Genomic DNA, 13603 nt, shown 5'->3' with positions numbered 1-13603 from the left:
CGGTAAGATTTATTCCTAAGTATTTTATCTTCTTGGGGGTACTGTAAATGGTATTGATTTGGTGATTTCCTGTTCGATGTTCTTTTTGTTGGTGTAGAGGAATCCAACTGATTTTTGTATGTTTATCTTGTATCCCGGTGCTCTGCCGAACTCTTCTATTAGTTTCAGTAGTTTTCTGGAGGATTCCTTAGGGTTTTCTGTGTATAAGATCATGTCATCTGCAAATAGAGATACTTTTACTTCTTCCTTGCCGATCTGGATGCCCTTTATTTCTTTATCTAGCCTAATTGCTCTGGCTAGGACTTCCAGCACAATGCTGAATAAGAGCGGTGATAAAGGGCATCATTGTCTGGTTCCCGATCTCAGTGGGACTGTTTTCAGGCTCTCTCCATTTAGGGTGATGTTGGCTGTTGGCTTTGTATAAATGCCCTTTATTATGTTGAGAAATTTTCCTTCTATTCCTAATTTGCTGAGAGTTTTTATCGTGAATGAGTGTTGAACTATGTCAAATGCCTTTTCTGCATCAATTGATAAAATCATGTGATTCTTGTCTTTCGTTTTATTTATGTGGTGGGTTACATTAATTGTTTTTCTAATGTTGAACCATCCCTGCATACCTGGTATGAATCCCACTTGGTCATGGTGAATTATTTTTTGATATGTTGTTGAATTCTATGGGCTAGAATTTTGTTGAGGATTTTTACATCTACATTCATGAGGAATATAGGTCTATAATTTTCTTTTCTTGTGGTGTCTTTACCTGGTTTTGGTATCAGGGATATGGTGGCTTCATAGAATGAATTTGGTAGTATTCCATCCTTTTCTATGCTCTGAAATACCTTTAGTTCTCAAAATGACTTTTAAACCTGATTGCATATTGTTGATATTGTATAAGATTCCTAACCCCTGCCCACCCTGATTCATTTTCTTCTTTGTTCTTACTGCATTCTTCCTACCAGTTTGGTGGTTTCTGCATATTTTCGTTATACTGTACCTTAAAAATGCCTCAGAGGGGGTGTAAAAGTGGCGTGGGGGCAGTGTCTAACCTTTTCTGACTTCACAAGCAGGGAAGAGAATCAAGATCAACAGCCCAAGGCTGATCCCTATGAGGCAGAGGTCAGATAGGCCTCCTCTTTGCACCACCTTTACCAATTCTGACACCAGCAGTCCCTCCCAGAGCACTCTCTGCTTCATTGCTGGGTTTGATTATTCATTGCAATGGCCACACAGAATTCAGACAATATTCATGATTATGGAGTTTGTTATGAAAGTAACAGATTACAGTCCAGGCTCGGGAACACTTAGGGGACAGTTCTTCCATTAGGACAGCCTCTTCTTAGCTGTGCCCACATGCAGGCCTCTCTCTGGGCCCTTGGCCTGTGCCCTGCTACAAAAGTTCATTTAGCTCTGCCAATAAGTGCCCAAAGGCACCCTACTCTTCTAGTAAACCTCAGCCTGAAGGTGCTCAGCTGTAGCTCCTTGGGTCAGCAAACCTCACTCCACCAAGTGCCTGGAGGCTACCCTACTCTGCCAGCAAGCCTCCTACCCAAAGGTACTCAGCTTTCTTGCTCCATGGGCGGGGAACCCCACCATGCCGTCTCCTGCTGCCACCATTTCTCTGCCACAGATTCTTGCTGTCTTCAGTGGTACAGCCTTTTCTCTCTGTCTCCTGGTTCCAGGAGCTTCTCAGCGCTGGAATCCCGGGTCCAAAGGATGTGCTCTGCTCTTGGCTGTTCCCTTTTGATGATGGTGGCATCTTCTCTTTCCCACCTTTGGGATGGCTTATTTCAAGCCAAGCGGGATGCAAAGCTGACCAGTGCCCTTGGTGGGCCACAATTACTTTACTTACGTAGTCCCACCCAATCACTTGCAGGGGGGGCGGTTAAAAGACTATGGTGAGAAAGGCCACATGAAAGTGATCCATCACACCGTAGGGGGGAAATGTATAAATATTTTTTAAGGCTTCTGACATATGGCCCAAAATCTAAGAAATCTGGTCTTGGACCAGCTGAGGCCACTGAATTGGGAGAGGTATTCAGAATGACTCTCCAATTAGTGTTACTGCATTTTATTTTGTCATTTATTTTACCTCATTTTAAACCTTTAGTTACTTAGTTTTTTTTAATTTTATTTTAATTAGATGTTTAAAATCAATGTCAAATGATATTTAACATGGTAAGGAAAAGAATAATAAAATGAACGTACATATACCCAGCTTAAGAAAAAGACCATTACCAGTATTTTGAATGGTTTTAAAGTATTATTTTTGCTGAATCTTTAAAAAAAAAAGAATGTAAATTTATAATTTAATATGCAGAGGAAACCTGAGTCTTTGTCTGTACTTTACACATGTAAACATTTTTCTCGCTTACATGTTTGAGTACTGCTTTAAACTTCATAATAGGCAAAGTGTCTTCCACCTCCCCCAACACTTTCTGAAGTCCTAACTTCTGTTATCTAATGCAAAGCTGCAAATTATGTTAGCGAGTGGTTGGGAACAAAGCATGTGATCTACGAATAAGGAAAATGTGTATGTATTCAGCAGTTTGCTAAATTTTATTGCAATTATCCAGCTTCATAAATTGTGATAGTTATTGTTCAAATCAATTCATCTTCAGGTCCAAAGGACCTTGTTTATTGCTTTGCACACAGTAGGTGCTCGATATTTGTTGAATGAATTTCTAGCACTGTCCCTCATATTTCTAGTCTGACATCACTTTAATTGTAGGGATATATTAGGCTGATGGGAGTCCCAGGGTGGTACGAACTATTAACCTTGCTGAACAAAAGTTTGGAGATTGGAGTCCACCCAGAGGTACCTCAGAAGAAAGGCCTGGTGATCTGCTTCCAAAAAATCAGCTATTGAAAACTCTATGGCGCATACATGGAGTTGCCCTGAGTCAGAATCAACTCCATGGCAACTGGTTTGGTTATCAGATTAATAAGAGGCTCTTGGAGGTAACTTCATCTGGAGAATAAAGTGACTTAACTGGTGAATAAAAGAAATGACTGATGGGGAATTAGGATTAAAATATATTAGACTTTATTAAATCTTTAAAAGAAGGGCATTCCCTTGCTGCCATGGCAGCCAGGGCGACATTACCGCTGTTGGTGATGTCATTTCCAGCACACCAGTCCTCATATACAGGTTCCAGCCCTCAGGAGTGGTTGGAGGCTGTCTTTGGTATGCAGGAAATCTGAATGGTGAGTGAGGCCTAGGAGACACTGGAGAGGACTCCCTGGTTCCTTTGAGAACATTTGTCTCTGTGCATTCCGGAATGAAGTTGGGACCAGCTGCACCCAGGGCATAAGTGGCTATGTTGCTATCCCACTTGGACCCGGATGAAAACGCCTCATGGATGATAACGAGAATAAGCGGTAGAATTTTGAGATCACTGACTGGCATCTCCAGAATGAGTTTAGTCCCAGCTGGCAGCGCCTCTGGCAGACCAAGGAAGAGGCCACCTACAGGGTGTAGGCAGAGCGCGACTTGGGTGATGAGAGGCCTAGTTTTGGAGGCATACGGGATCACGACTATGCGCCAGTCAATTTCTTCAGAGCTGGCTCAAGAAAGGGGCCGCAGAAGAGGCGGAGTTGAAGATTCTGATGACCAAGAGAAACCTGTTAAGCAGGATGACTTTCCTAAGGATTTTTCAGACTAAGGAATTGAAAAACCAGTAGCAATTTAAAACCCAGCCAGAAAAGTTTTGCAGGAAGAATCAAGTCTTTCATGGCCTTTGGCAGCTGAGGAAGACACACGAAAGAAATTGGACAGAAGCTTCTTCAAAAGGTGGGGTGTGTTCCTGGAAGTGGCCTCAAGAAGAATGCACAAGGTATAATCAACCCATTCGAAGCCAAACAGAGAAAGGGGAAAAGGAGCTGTAGGGGTGTACAGCTCGGAGCGAACCATTCAGTCCCTGCAAGACTTCCCCGTGGTTGACTCAGGCGAGGAAACCGAATAGCAGTTTCAGAAGGAACTGAGCCAGTGGAGGAAAGTCTCCAGCGGAAGCAAGAAGCCCAAATACTCTTACAAGACAGGGGAAGAGCTGGAGGCCAAGGGCAGGATTAGTAAGAAGCTCACCAAGAAGGTCAAAGTTGTATAGGTGACAGGCCAGGAGCAGGTCTACCATAGCTACTGTCACATCAGCCACAAGCACAGCGTCCCTGATGGCAGGTTGCTGCTGCAGTCACGACAGCTGCCACCGCCTGGCAAAGAGGCCAAGCCCCCAGGCTTTTCATTTTCTGAGCTGGAGCCAGGGGTGGATTATCCAATAGGCAAGGTAAGTATGGTGCTTACCTTGCTTACCAGATCATCTCTAGTGAACAATTTCACATTTTTTTTGCCACGTCAAAGATTCTGCTTCTAGATATGGCTGGCATCTGTCTCTCTCCCAACCCCACAGTATCTTCTTACAAAATCAAATTCTCTTTTCAAATTTGCAGTCTCTGACAGGGATGGATTACCCAGTGAGCAAGGTAAACACGGGTTTACTTGTGCTTGCTTACTAATCTGTAATGAGTAATTTCACATGTGTTCACAAACCCATGTGAAATAGTTTACTCCACATTAGTAAGTAAGCACAAGTAAGCCCATGCTTACTTTACTTACCGCGTAATCTCCTCCTGGCTAGAGCACAACCTGCAGCTGCTCATTGACCTCAAGGAGCAGGGGATCAGCCAGAATGACTGGCAGCTGAAGTATGAGTGGGACATGGTGGTCAACCTCTCCCAAGAGCTGGAGAAGATGTCCGAGGTCCTGGACCCTGAGGAGAAGGTCACCTCCAGCCTCAACAAGGTCCTGGAGATGGTAGAGGAGTGTGAGTGGCAGATGCAGCCCAACTGCAGCAACCTTCTCACCCTGTATTATTGTGTCTGCATCTTTGAAACCCTCCAGAAAAAGTACTATGAGGAGTAATTACAGGATGTCTGATTGAGTGGAGCTTACTGTGGCCATTGTCTATACACTCATGAAGGAGTACTCCAAGGAGTGGGATCCCCTTTGAGACTGTACATATGGCACCAAAATAATTTCCAAGTGTAAAAGCTTTATAAAGAATGACCAGCTCTTGTCCCGTAGAGGGCAGGACCTCTTGGCAGATGCCTTCACAGGCTGATATGGGAAGTTTGGATGCCTTTTGTTTGAAATATTGTCACCTGGTAGCAACCAAGGAACTGTGACTCAGTGGTGGACTTTTTGGATAGCTGGGTGCACATTATTCCTGTGTGGATTTAGATAACATACTGGACAAGGCTGTCTTCCCCGAGCTTCAGAAGGAGGTGGAAAATTGGAACCCACTGACTGACACTATACCCATCCATTTTTGGATCCATCCATGGCTTCCCCTCATGCAGGTGTGGCTGGAGCCACTGTATCCCCTCATCCGCAGCAAGCTGTCCAGTGCCCTGCAGAAGTGGTATGCCAGGGCATCCTCTGCTAAGCTCACCCTCCGGCCCTGGAAAGATATCTTCACTCCTGATTCCTGGGAAGCATTCATGGTCAAGAACATCGTATACAAGCTGGGGATGTGTCTTGGTGAGCTCGTCCTTAACTGCCATCAGCAGTACATGGAGGCCTTTTATTGGATGATTGACTGTGAAGGGATGATCTCTGTCTCCAGCCGTAGGGCTTCTTGAAAACAGCTTCTCCCCAAGTGGCATCAGGTGCTATGCTCCTGGCTCAGTAACAGCCCAAATTATGAGATCACCAAGTGGTACCAGGGTTGGAAATCTGTGTTCTCAGACCAAGTGCTGGCACGTCCATCCATTAAGGACACATTTAGTGAAACACTTGATATCATGAACAGGGCAGTATCCTCCAATGTTGGTGCCTACATTCAGCCCAGAGCTAGGGAAAACATTGCCTATCTCACCCACGTGGAGCAGAGGAAGGACTTCCAGTATGAGGACATGGTCCAGAGGGACATCAGCATGGCTGCCAGCTCAATGCCCATGAACTCTAAGGACCTCATTCAGACCAAGGCCAAGGAGCACATGCCTGTCATCGGGAAGTGACATGAAGCTCTACACCTTTGGCTGAATCATGTTCTACATCCATCAGGGAGTGGTGTTCCTTCAGGGTGAGAAGACCTGGGTGGCCTCCTCCCTGCAGAGCCTTGACTGACATAGCTAAATAGACTGCCATGGGTCTGGAGCAGGCCTAAGAGGGACGTTCAAAAATGTTTCGTAAAATAAAAAATATTTTAAATTACAAAAAAATTTAAAATTGCATTAGAAGTACTACAGCCTTAAATGAAATGAACAAAGCACACAAAAAATTCCCGACACTGTCATCCTTATCACTCGTTTTCATTATGCATAGGAGTCCCTGGGTGGTACTAACAGTTAACAGAAAGGTCAGATGTTTCAGTGCACCCAGAGGCGCCTTGGAAGTGAAGTCCTGGCGATCTACTTCCAAAAAATCAGCCATTGTGAAAACCCTATGGAGCATAGTTCTACTTTGACACACATGGGGTCACCATGAGTCAGAATCGCTGGAAGGCAACTGTTTTTTTTTTTTTTTCCCATTGTGCAAAGAGACTTTTGCAGGTATATCCATATCCATTGTTGTTGAGTTGATTCTGACTCATAGCGACTATATAGGACAGCGTAGGACTGCCTCATAGGGTTTCCAAGGCTGTAAATCTTTATGGGAGCAGATTGCCAGGTCATTTCTCCAGAGGAGTGGCTGTTGGGTTTGAACCTCTGACCTTTCGGTTAGTAGCCAAGTGCTGAACCACTGCACCACCAGGACTCTTCTGCAGGTATACACACAACATTTTATTCTGCTTTTAAACTTTGCACTAAATGTGAACTCTTCCATGTTACATGCTCTTCACAACTGCCATTTTCAATAGCTGCATGGAAGTCCATCCCGTTGATGTAATATAATTCATTATTAGACTCTTCCCTCATCCACCTTCTTTTTCAAACAACTTTTCGAAGAACATCTTTTGTACATAGTGTTATTTCCTTATTCCAAATTATGTGTCAAGAATAAATTACTAGGAATGCACCTGCGGGGTCAAAGGGTAAGGTACACTTATTTTTATTTTTCTCCTAAGGCAACGAAATATAGTACTGTACGAAAAGCTTTTTATATATTGCTCTTTAAGGTTTATCTTGTTAACATCCCCTTAAGACACTATCATTCTCCTACTCTCGCGCTATAACCGAAAAAAAGCCCGAGCAGGCAGGTAACCTGATCTCATCCACCAGGTGAGTTCTGGATGGAGGTGGCAACAATACTAGGAGCAAAGCTCCCCTGGGAATTTTCTGGAACCTTCGGTGTGGTGATAGTGCCTCTTCCCTCTGCTCAGCGACGCTAAATTCCCAGAGCGAAGTGGACTCGGTTCTACTTGCTCACCCCAGTCCCTCAGAGAGCCCTACACGCAGTGGGCGTCTAATAAATGGTCCCGAGTAGACAAAAGCTCTCCCTTAAGTGGCCAGGACATTAAGTTTCTTCCTGGTGCCACAGAGCTGCCGCCACCGACTTCTTTTTTCCTTTGCCCGCTCCCTCAAGTTCTGTGTGCGACCCTCCGCTGCCCGCCCAAAGGTAAAGAGCGTGCGCACCTCAGCGCGCCACTCCCTGCGGCTCTCGTCCCGGCCGCGCCCGGGCCCCACGCCCCCACGGCCCGGGCACCCCGCTCGGCCGGCCCCGCCCCCTGCTCGGCCCCGCCAGGCCCCGCCCCGCCCCGCCGGCCCCGCCTCCCGCCTCCTCCCCGCCCCCCGGAGACGACGAGTGGCGGCGGCGGCGGCCCCAGGACCCGGTTCCCTCAGACAAGAGGGCGGGTAGAAGAGGAAGCGGCCGAGCCCTGAGCCTTGCTCCGGCGCCGCCGCGGAGCGCCGCCCGCTTCAGCCGACCAGCCCTGTCGGGTCGTGGCCCTCGCCGAGCCGAGCGGAGGGAAAGGCGCGAGGCGGCTGTGCGGAGGCGGCAGAGGCGCGGGCGGAGGCGGCGCGGCCGGCCGCGGCTGCCGCTTTGTTGTGCGGCCCGGGCCGAGGAAGGAGAAGTGGGAGGAGGGGGGAGCTCGGCGTCCCGCTCCCTCCGCGGCTCATGGCGACGACGCTCGGCACATCCGGGACCCTCCGGCCGCGGCGGCCGCGGCGCCGGCTGCTCGGGCCCCAGCCCCGGACGCTGTGGTGACTCCGCCGCGCCTCGCCGTCGCCCCCGCCCCGCCCGCCCGCCGGCCCGGGCCCCGCGTCTGCAGCCGGAGCCCCGCCGCCGCCCCCGCCGCCGGGGACATGTCTAACCCGGGAGGCCGGAGGAACGGGCCGGTCAAGCTGCGCCTGACAGGTGAGGGGGGGACGGGCGGCGGGACCCCGGCCGGGGCGGCCGCGGGGTGGGCGAGCCGGCGGGGGGTGCCTGTGGCCTTGGGAAGGGCCAGGGTCGCGATCAGTGGTGAGTTGGGGGTCGGGGCCGTGGGAGGGCCTAGTGCGGGGAGAGTCACTGGAGACCACTCGCTCTGGTTTGTCAATCTCTGCAACAGCCGAGGGAGACTCGGGGGCCTTTTGTTGAGGGGAGGGGCAGATCGGCTGAATTCCATGCGAAGTTGAGGTCGCGGAGTCTTGGCCGAGGAGCCCGGCGCTCGCCCTGGGCCTCGGGAAGCAGCCCTGGGCGGGTGCCCAGGTGGGGTCGTTGGAGGGATGAGTAGCCCGGGTGCCGGGGATTATTGAATCCGGTTGCTGACTGCGCGCAGTAAACACCCCTTAACGATGGAGCGCTAACGGGAGTGTGTGTGTGTGTGTTGTGTGTGTGTGTTGTGTGTGTGTGTGTGTTCGTTCCTTGGTTGTTCACTTGCACACCCACGTATGCCCGCGTGCGAAAGCTTTCCTCTCTGCTGCCAGCCAGAGCCGCGGGTGCCACACACCTTAAATGAACGTCTTCGGGAGGGAAGCCGACTGAGGTTGACTTTTCCGGTGTGGCTGCCTGATCCGCCGACTCGGGCTCATTGTACACTCTGTGTTTTGGAAGTGTTTGATTGTAGGTTAGCTTGTCTGGGGGTTGTTCCTTGTAGGCCGCAAAACTTGGGTCTCACTTCTAACTCTAGACCTGCTTTAAAATACTTTTTGGAGGGGGTAAATTTCTAAGTACGTGATCGTACCAACTTTCAAGAGAACTTTCACACCCTCTGCCCTTTCGCCTTTTTCTAAAGATTGCTAGTGGAAAAGCATGTCCGGAGGGCTTGCTTGATAGAAGAATACTCTTAACAAAAAGTGTTTACGATTCCCGGTGCTTTAAAACTTTAGCATTGCAGGTACATTGAGCTTCCAGTGCCGTTTTTTGGCATTCTTACATGTTAACCTATTTTAAGGACGAAATAGTTTTGGTTTGGAAAAACGTAAGTGAAATCAGTGTAGTTATCCTAGTTTCACCATTAATAAATTATTCACGTTTATATTCGGATGTGTGGTGAGAAAGGTGGTTTTTCTTACAGGGTGTGTGTGTGTAAGAATAAACTGTAGTTATGTTTGCCTGCGTTAGAGTTTGGGATTTATATGGACTAATTTTGTAGTTGAATACTTGTGTGTCACATCCCAGTCCACTGGCTGAACTTTCTTGATAAAAACTTGCAGTGACTTTGGTATTTGAGAATTTAGTTTGGATGTAGGTTGGCTACAATTTAAAAAATATGTTACTTTCACGACAGTTTTACTTTCCCTAGGGAAAATTGTGAAGAATCATTAACTGAGTGGTTCTTAATGGAAAACCTGGATTGGGGGATGCCGTTCTCCCTGCCTCCCCCTCCTCCCACTCAGTTTCCTTATTTTCTTAGGAGTCAATGGAAACCTTTATAAGGGATCTTTGTTGCTTTAGAGTTTATCTACTGCTGTTCCTCTTCTGGAGTCTGGCCGGTGTCTGTGATCCTGGAAAGAACCTGTGACTCCAGGTGTGCAGAAGGCGTCAGAAATAGGCTGTGGCCGTTAGCTTCCCTTTAGGCTGTATCCAAACTGAAACAGTGAGGGAGGAGATGGTTTTTATTTTCTGCAGATAAAATGATTTTGAGATTTTTAGCAACTCAATAGATGTTGAAATGTTTGTGGTTTCCATACTGTATAAAATAAATATTACAAAAATTCATGAATAAAATTTGTTAGAAGAAAAGATTACACTTTTTGTTTTGAAGGGGGAGGCAGGAGTATTGGACTAAATTTGTGGAGATTTTGTATTTTAAGATTTTTCTGAGGAATTTTAAATAACTTGTGTCATTGATTATTCCTTTCGTTTGTAAAAATATTTTATGGTACTCCCAATTTCTTAAAATCATTGGGACTATATCTCTGAATAGCTTGCTCTTAAAATTCGGCGATTAAAAAAAAAAAAAAATTGTCCTCCCTTTTGTTCCGTATGGTCAATTCTCTTCTGTTTTGCCAGGAAAATTAACATATTTTTTCATGTTTGTTTATCATTTACAAATTAGATGGTATAGATTTTAACAAATAGACCTCAAGAGCTGGATTCAGTTAGCAGCTTTTTAGGACATAAACATTAAAGGGTTAGATGGAAAAGATTGTTTTGACTGACTGGATAAATGACAGGGCTGTGTTTGATGTGCATCCAGGAATTGGTCTGGAGCTGGTGCCCAACTTCTCAGTCCATCTTGAGAAGCCAAATAAAATATTTAACCTAGGCCTTGTTTTGTTTAAAAAAAAAAAAAAAATTGGTTCTTTGTTAAGATCTTAAGAAATGTTTGGCATACTTTTAGACTAAGTGTTTAATAGTTCATTTAGATGTGAGTTCCATAATAGAAGAAAAATCACTTCAAAAAAGTCAGATTGCACTGTAAATTTTTATGTGGTTTACAACATACTTGGACTATAAGATGCTTTAAAATTATTCATCTTTGCTTTATTTAAGTTAGTACTATACTAATATTTTAAGTTTATAGAGTGCCTTTGATTTCAAGATGCTTTATGAACTGTAGCTGACTCAATTATATTTTTAACGTAGAGTTGCCCTTTTAATGAAAGGTGTAAACAGTTCCTTCATGGTGAGGCAGACGCACGCGCGAACTGAAAGATGAAATATTTGAGCCATGGGATCTCTGCCCACACTGGATATTAGATTTTTCCACATGCTATTCCTAAGACCACAACCGACTAGTGAACTATTTGGTATTTGTTGAAGGCAGGACTAATTTGACCCCAAATTTGTGGTTCCTCAGGCCTTTGGTAATTAAAATCTGGCCTGTTCCATCAAGCTATTTCTGTTTTTTTGGTGACGCATTAACACTTGATTATTAAAATGGGCTGTATGGTAAAGCTGTTAACTTCAATTAGTGTTTCTAGAGAAAACTGATTATAAAATGTAAAATTCAAATATATCCGATAAAAGCTTTTCTTACATTGGTTTGGATAGGAAATAATAATATTTGTACGTGATCATTGTTTATGAAAATCTGAAGGCTGGAAAAAGCATTTTAGTTAAATTTCTAACATTTTATAATTCTTAGATATGGAGAAATAACAGATTACTTCTCCAGAACATTTATTGCAGACCTTCTTGAAATTTCAATGTTTTTCTGTTCTGCGCCTCATGTTATTGTAAAATCTTGGCAGTAATGAGGTTAACCTTGTATGTAGCTAAATGAACAGTAATTAAAAAATATCCGTTTAGATATTCTAGTATCATAATATTGTTTCATTCCATATTTTAATCATTCAAAGTTTTAAAAATTGATTTTGTCTCACAAGCTTCTAGGTCGAAGTGTGTCTGTACACCGCAGTGACTTACTCTAAGGCTGTTAGTGATTTGAATGTTCCCAGTTTGTTTTACTTTCTTGTTTTCTGAGAAGAAGCCAACGTGGCTTAGGTCCTTCCTTTTCTCTTAAGTTATCTCTTCTAGTCTGACCCTCTTCAGACTGGCAGTAGAACTTGCTTACATGCTTCATGTAGTTTGGCTTTCATTGATTAGTAAAGTGTGTGCGTTTAATCATGAATTCTGTTTTTCCCTTGTTGGTTGAGGTATTACTGTCACAACGTACATACTAGCATCTTGTTTATTTAGGTATGCTAGCATATATCTAAGAAGCTCTGGTGGTGCAGTGGTTAAACACTCAGCTGCTGACCAAAAGGCTGGCGGTTTGAACCCCCTCACTGGCTCCCTGGGAGAAAGATCACGCAGTCTGTTCCCAAAAAGATTAAACCCACTGGGTCAATTTGGACTCATAGCAACCCTATAGAACAGAATAGAACTGTCCCATAGGGCTTCCAAGGCAGTCCTCTTTATGGAAGCAGACTGCCACATCTCTCTTCTTTGGAACAGCTGGTGAGTTGAACCGCTGACCGTTTGATTAGCAGCAGAGTGTATTAACCACAGCACCACCAGGGCTCCTTCCTGTAAAGATTACAGCCTAGGAAATCCTATGGGACATAGTTCTCTTTTGCACACATGGGGTCACCATGAGTTGGTATCAACTGAATTGTAACTAACAACAACAGTATACATCTAGCATATAATTTAGCATATTTAACATATAATTCAATTTTCAAGGTAAATGAAGGGCCCCACTTTAGGCACACAAGATGATTATGCATGCTTTTGATGAGAGTCTTTTAAAGATGTAATATGTCCTACTCTTTTCAAATAGACCATACTTAACAGTGTTTTGTTTATGATTCAGTATCATTATAGATATAAATTATTGTGCTGTTGTAACATGTAGTATGAGGATATCATCATGGCCTGTAGAGAGAACTCTTTAACCCTGCATATATATGGTAATAAGGTTCCTGGGTGGCGTAGATGGTTGCCATTAGCTGCTAACCTAAAGATTGGGGATTTGAAGCCACCCAGCGGCCTCGTGGAAGAAAGGCCTGGCAAACTGTTTCCATAAAGGTTGTTGTTGTAGTGTGCTGTTGAGTAGATCCTGGCTCATAGCGACCCATAGGACAGAGCAGAACTGCCCCATAGATTTTCCTAGGCTGTAATCTTTATGGAAGCAGGTTGATTTCTAGATCTTTTCTCCTGTGGAGCTGCTGGAGGGTTTGAAACTCCCAACGATTTGGTTAGCAGTGAGCGCTTAACCATTGTGCCACTAGGGCTCCATAAAGATTACAGCCAAGAAAACCCTATGGAGCAATTCTACTCTGTAACACATAGGGTCGCCATGAGTCAGAATCTATTTGATGACAGTGGGTTTGGTTTTTTGGTTTATATGGTAATAGGTGGTTTAACTTTTTTTTGCTGGTTTTTCTCTCTGCCACCGTTTTTCTTTACTGTTACTTTCCCTGCTCTAAGAATGCTATACCCTTGAAATAAACAGTTGTAATCAGCTATGTTATGTGTTTCCATATGAATACTTATTAACTGCCAGGCACCGTATTAAGTTTACATTTAGTATCACTCTTAGTTTTCACCACAGCTCTGTGAGGTAAGGGAAACAGACTTGGACAGGTTAAGTACATGTCTGTTTAGACAGCCTGTTACAAGCCCATTAGAATTTGTGTGGAAAAAATAAGATGAAATAAATTCTGTTCACTTGGAATTACTCCTGCTTCTTGAAATCCTTACTCATCTTTATAGACTCAACTCAAGGATTATTCTTACCCCTAGAACTTTCCCTGACCTGAGTTGATCTCTTTGTGGCTGTACAAGGCTCTTGTGTAG

At 44.9% G+C, this 13603-nt stretch overlaps 1 protein-coding gene and 1 pseudogene across 1 annotated transcript in view; both read left to right on the top strand.

The window, feature by feature from the left end:
* Positions 1–3317: 3317 nt before the first annotated feature.
* Positions 3318–6121, top strand: LOC126063186 (tuftelin-interacting protein 11-like; annotated as a pseudogene).
* Positions 6122–7746: 1625 nt separating this feature from the next.
* The window catches only part of SMURF2 (SMAD specific E3 ubiquitin protein ligase 2), a 97414-nt gene continuing 91557 nt past the window's right edge, over positions 7747–13603 (top strand). Inside the window, exon 1 of the mRNA XM_049861470.1 lies at positions 7747–8290. Within this exon, the coding sequence (XP_049717427.1) occupies positions 8239–8290 (52 nt within the window). The 5' untranslated portion in view covers positions 7747–8238. The remainder of the gene's footprint in view (positions 8291–13603) is intronic.

This window comes from Elephas maximus, chromosome 19, assembly GCF_024166365.1.
Source record: "Elephas maximus indicus isolate mEleMax1 chromosome 19, mEleMax1 primary haplotype, whole genome shotgun sequence".
NCBI classification, from domain to species: Eukaryota; Metazoa; Chordata; class Mammalia; order Proboscidea; family Elephantidae; genus Elephas; species Elephas maximus.
The sequence above is the reverse complement of the archived record's forward strand: the minus strand, read 5'-3'. Positions and strand labels throughout refer to the sequence as shown.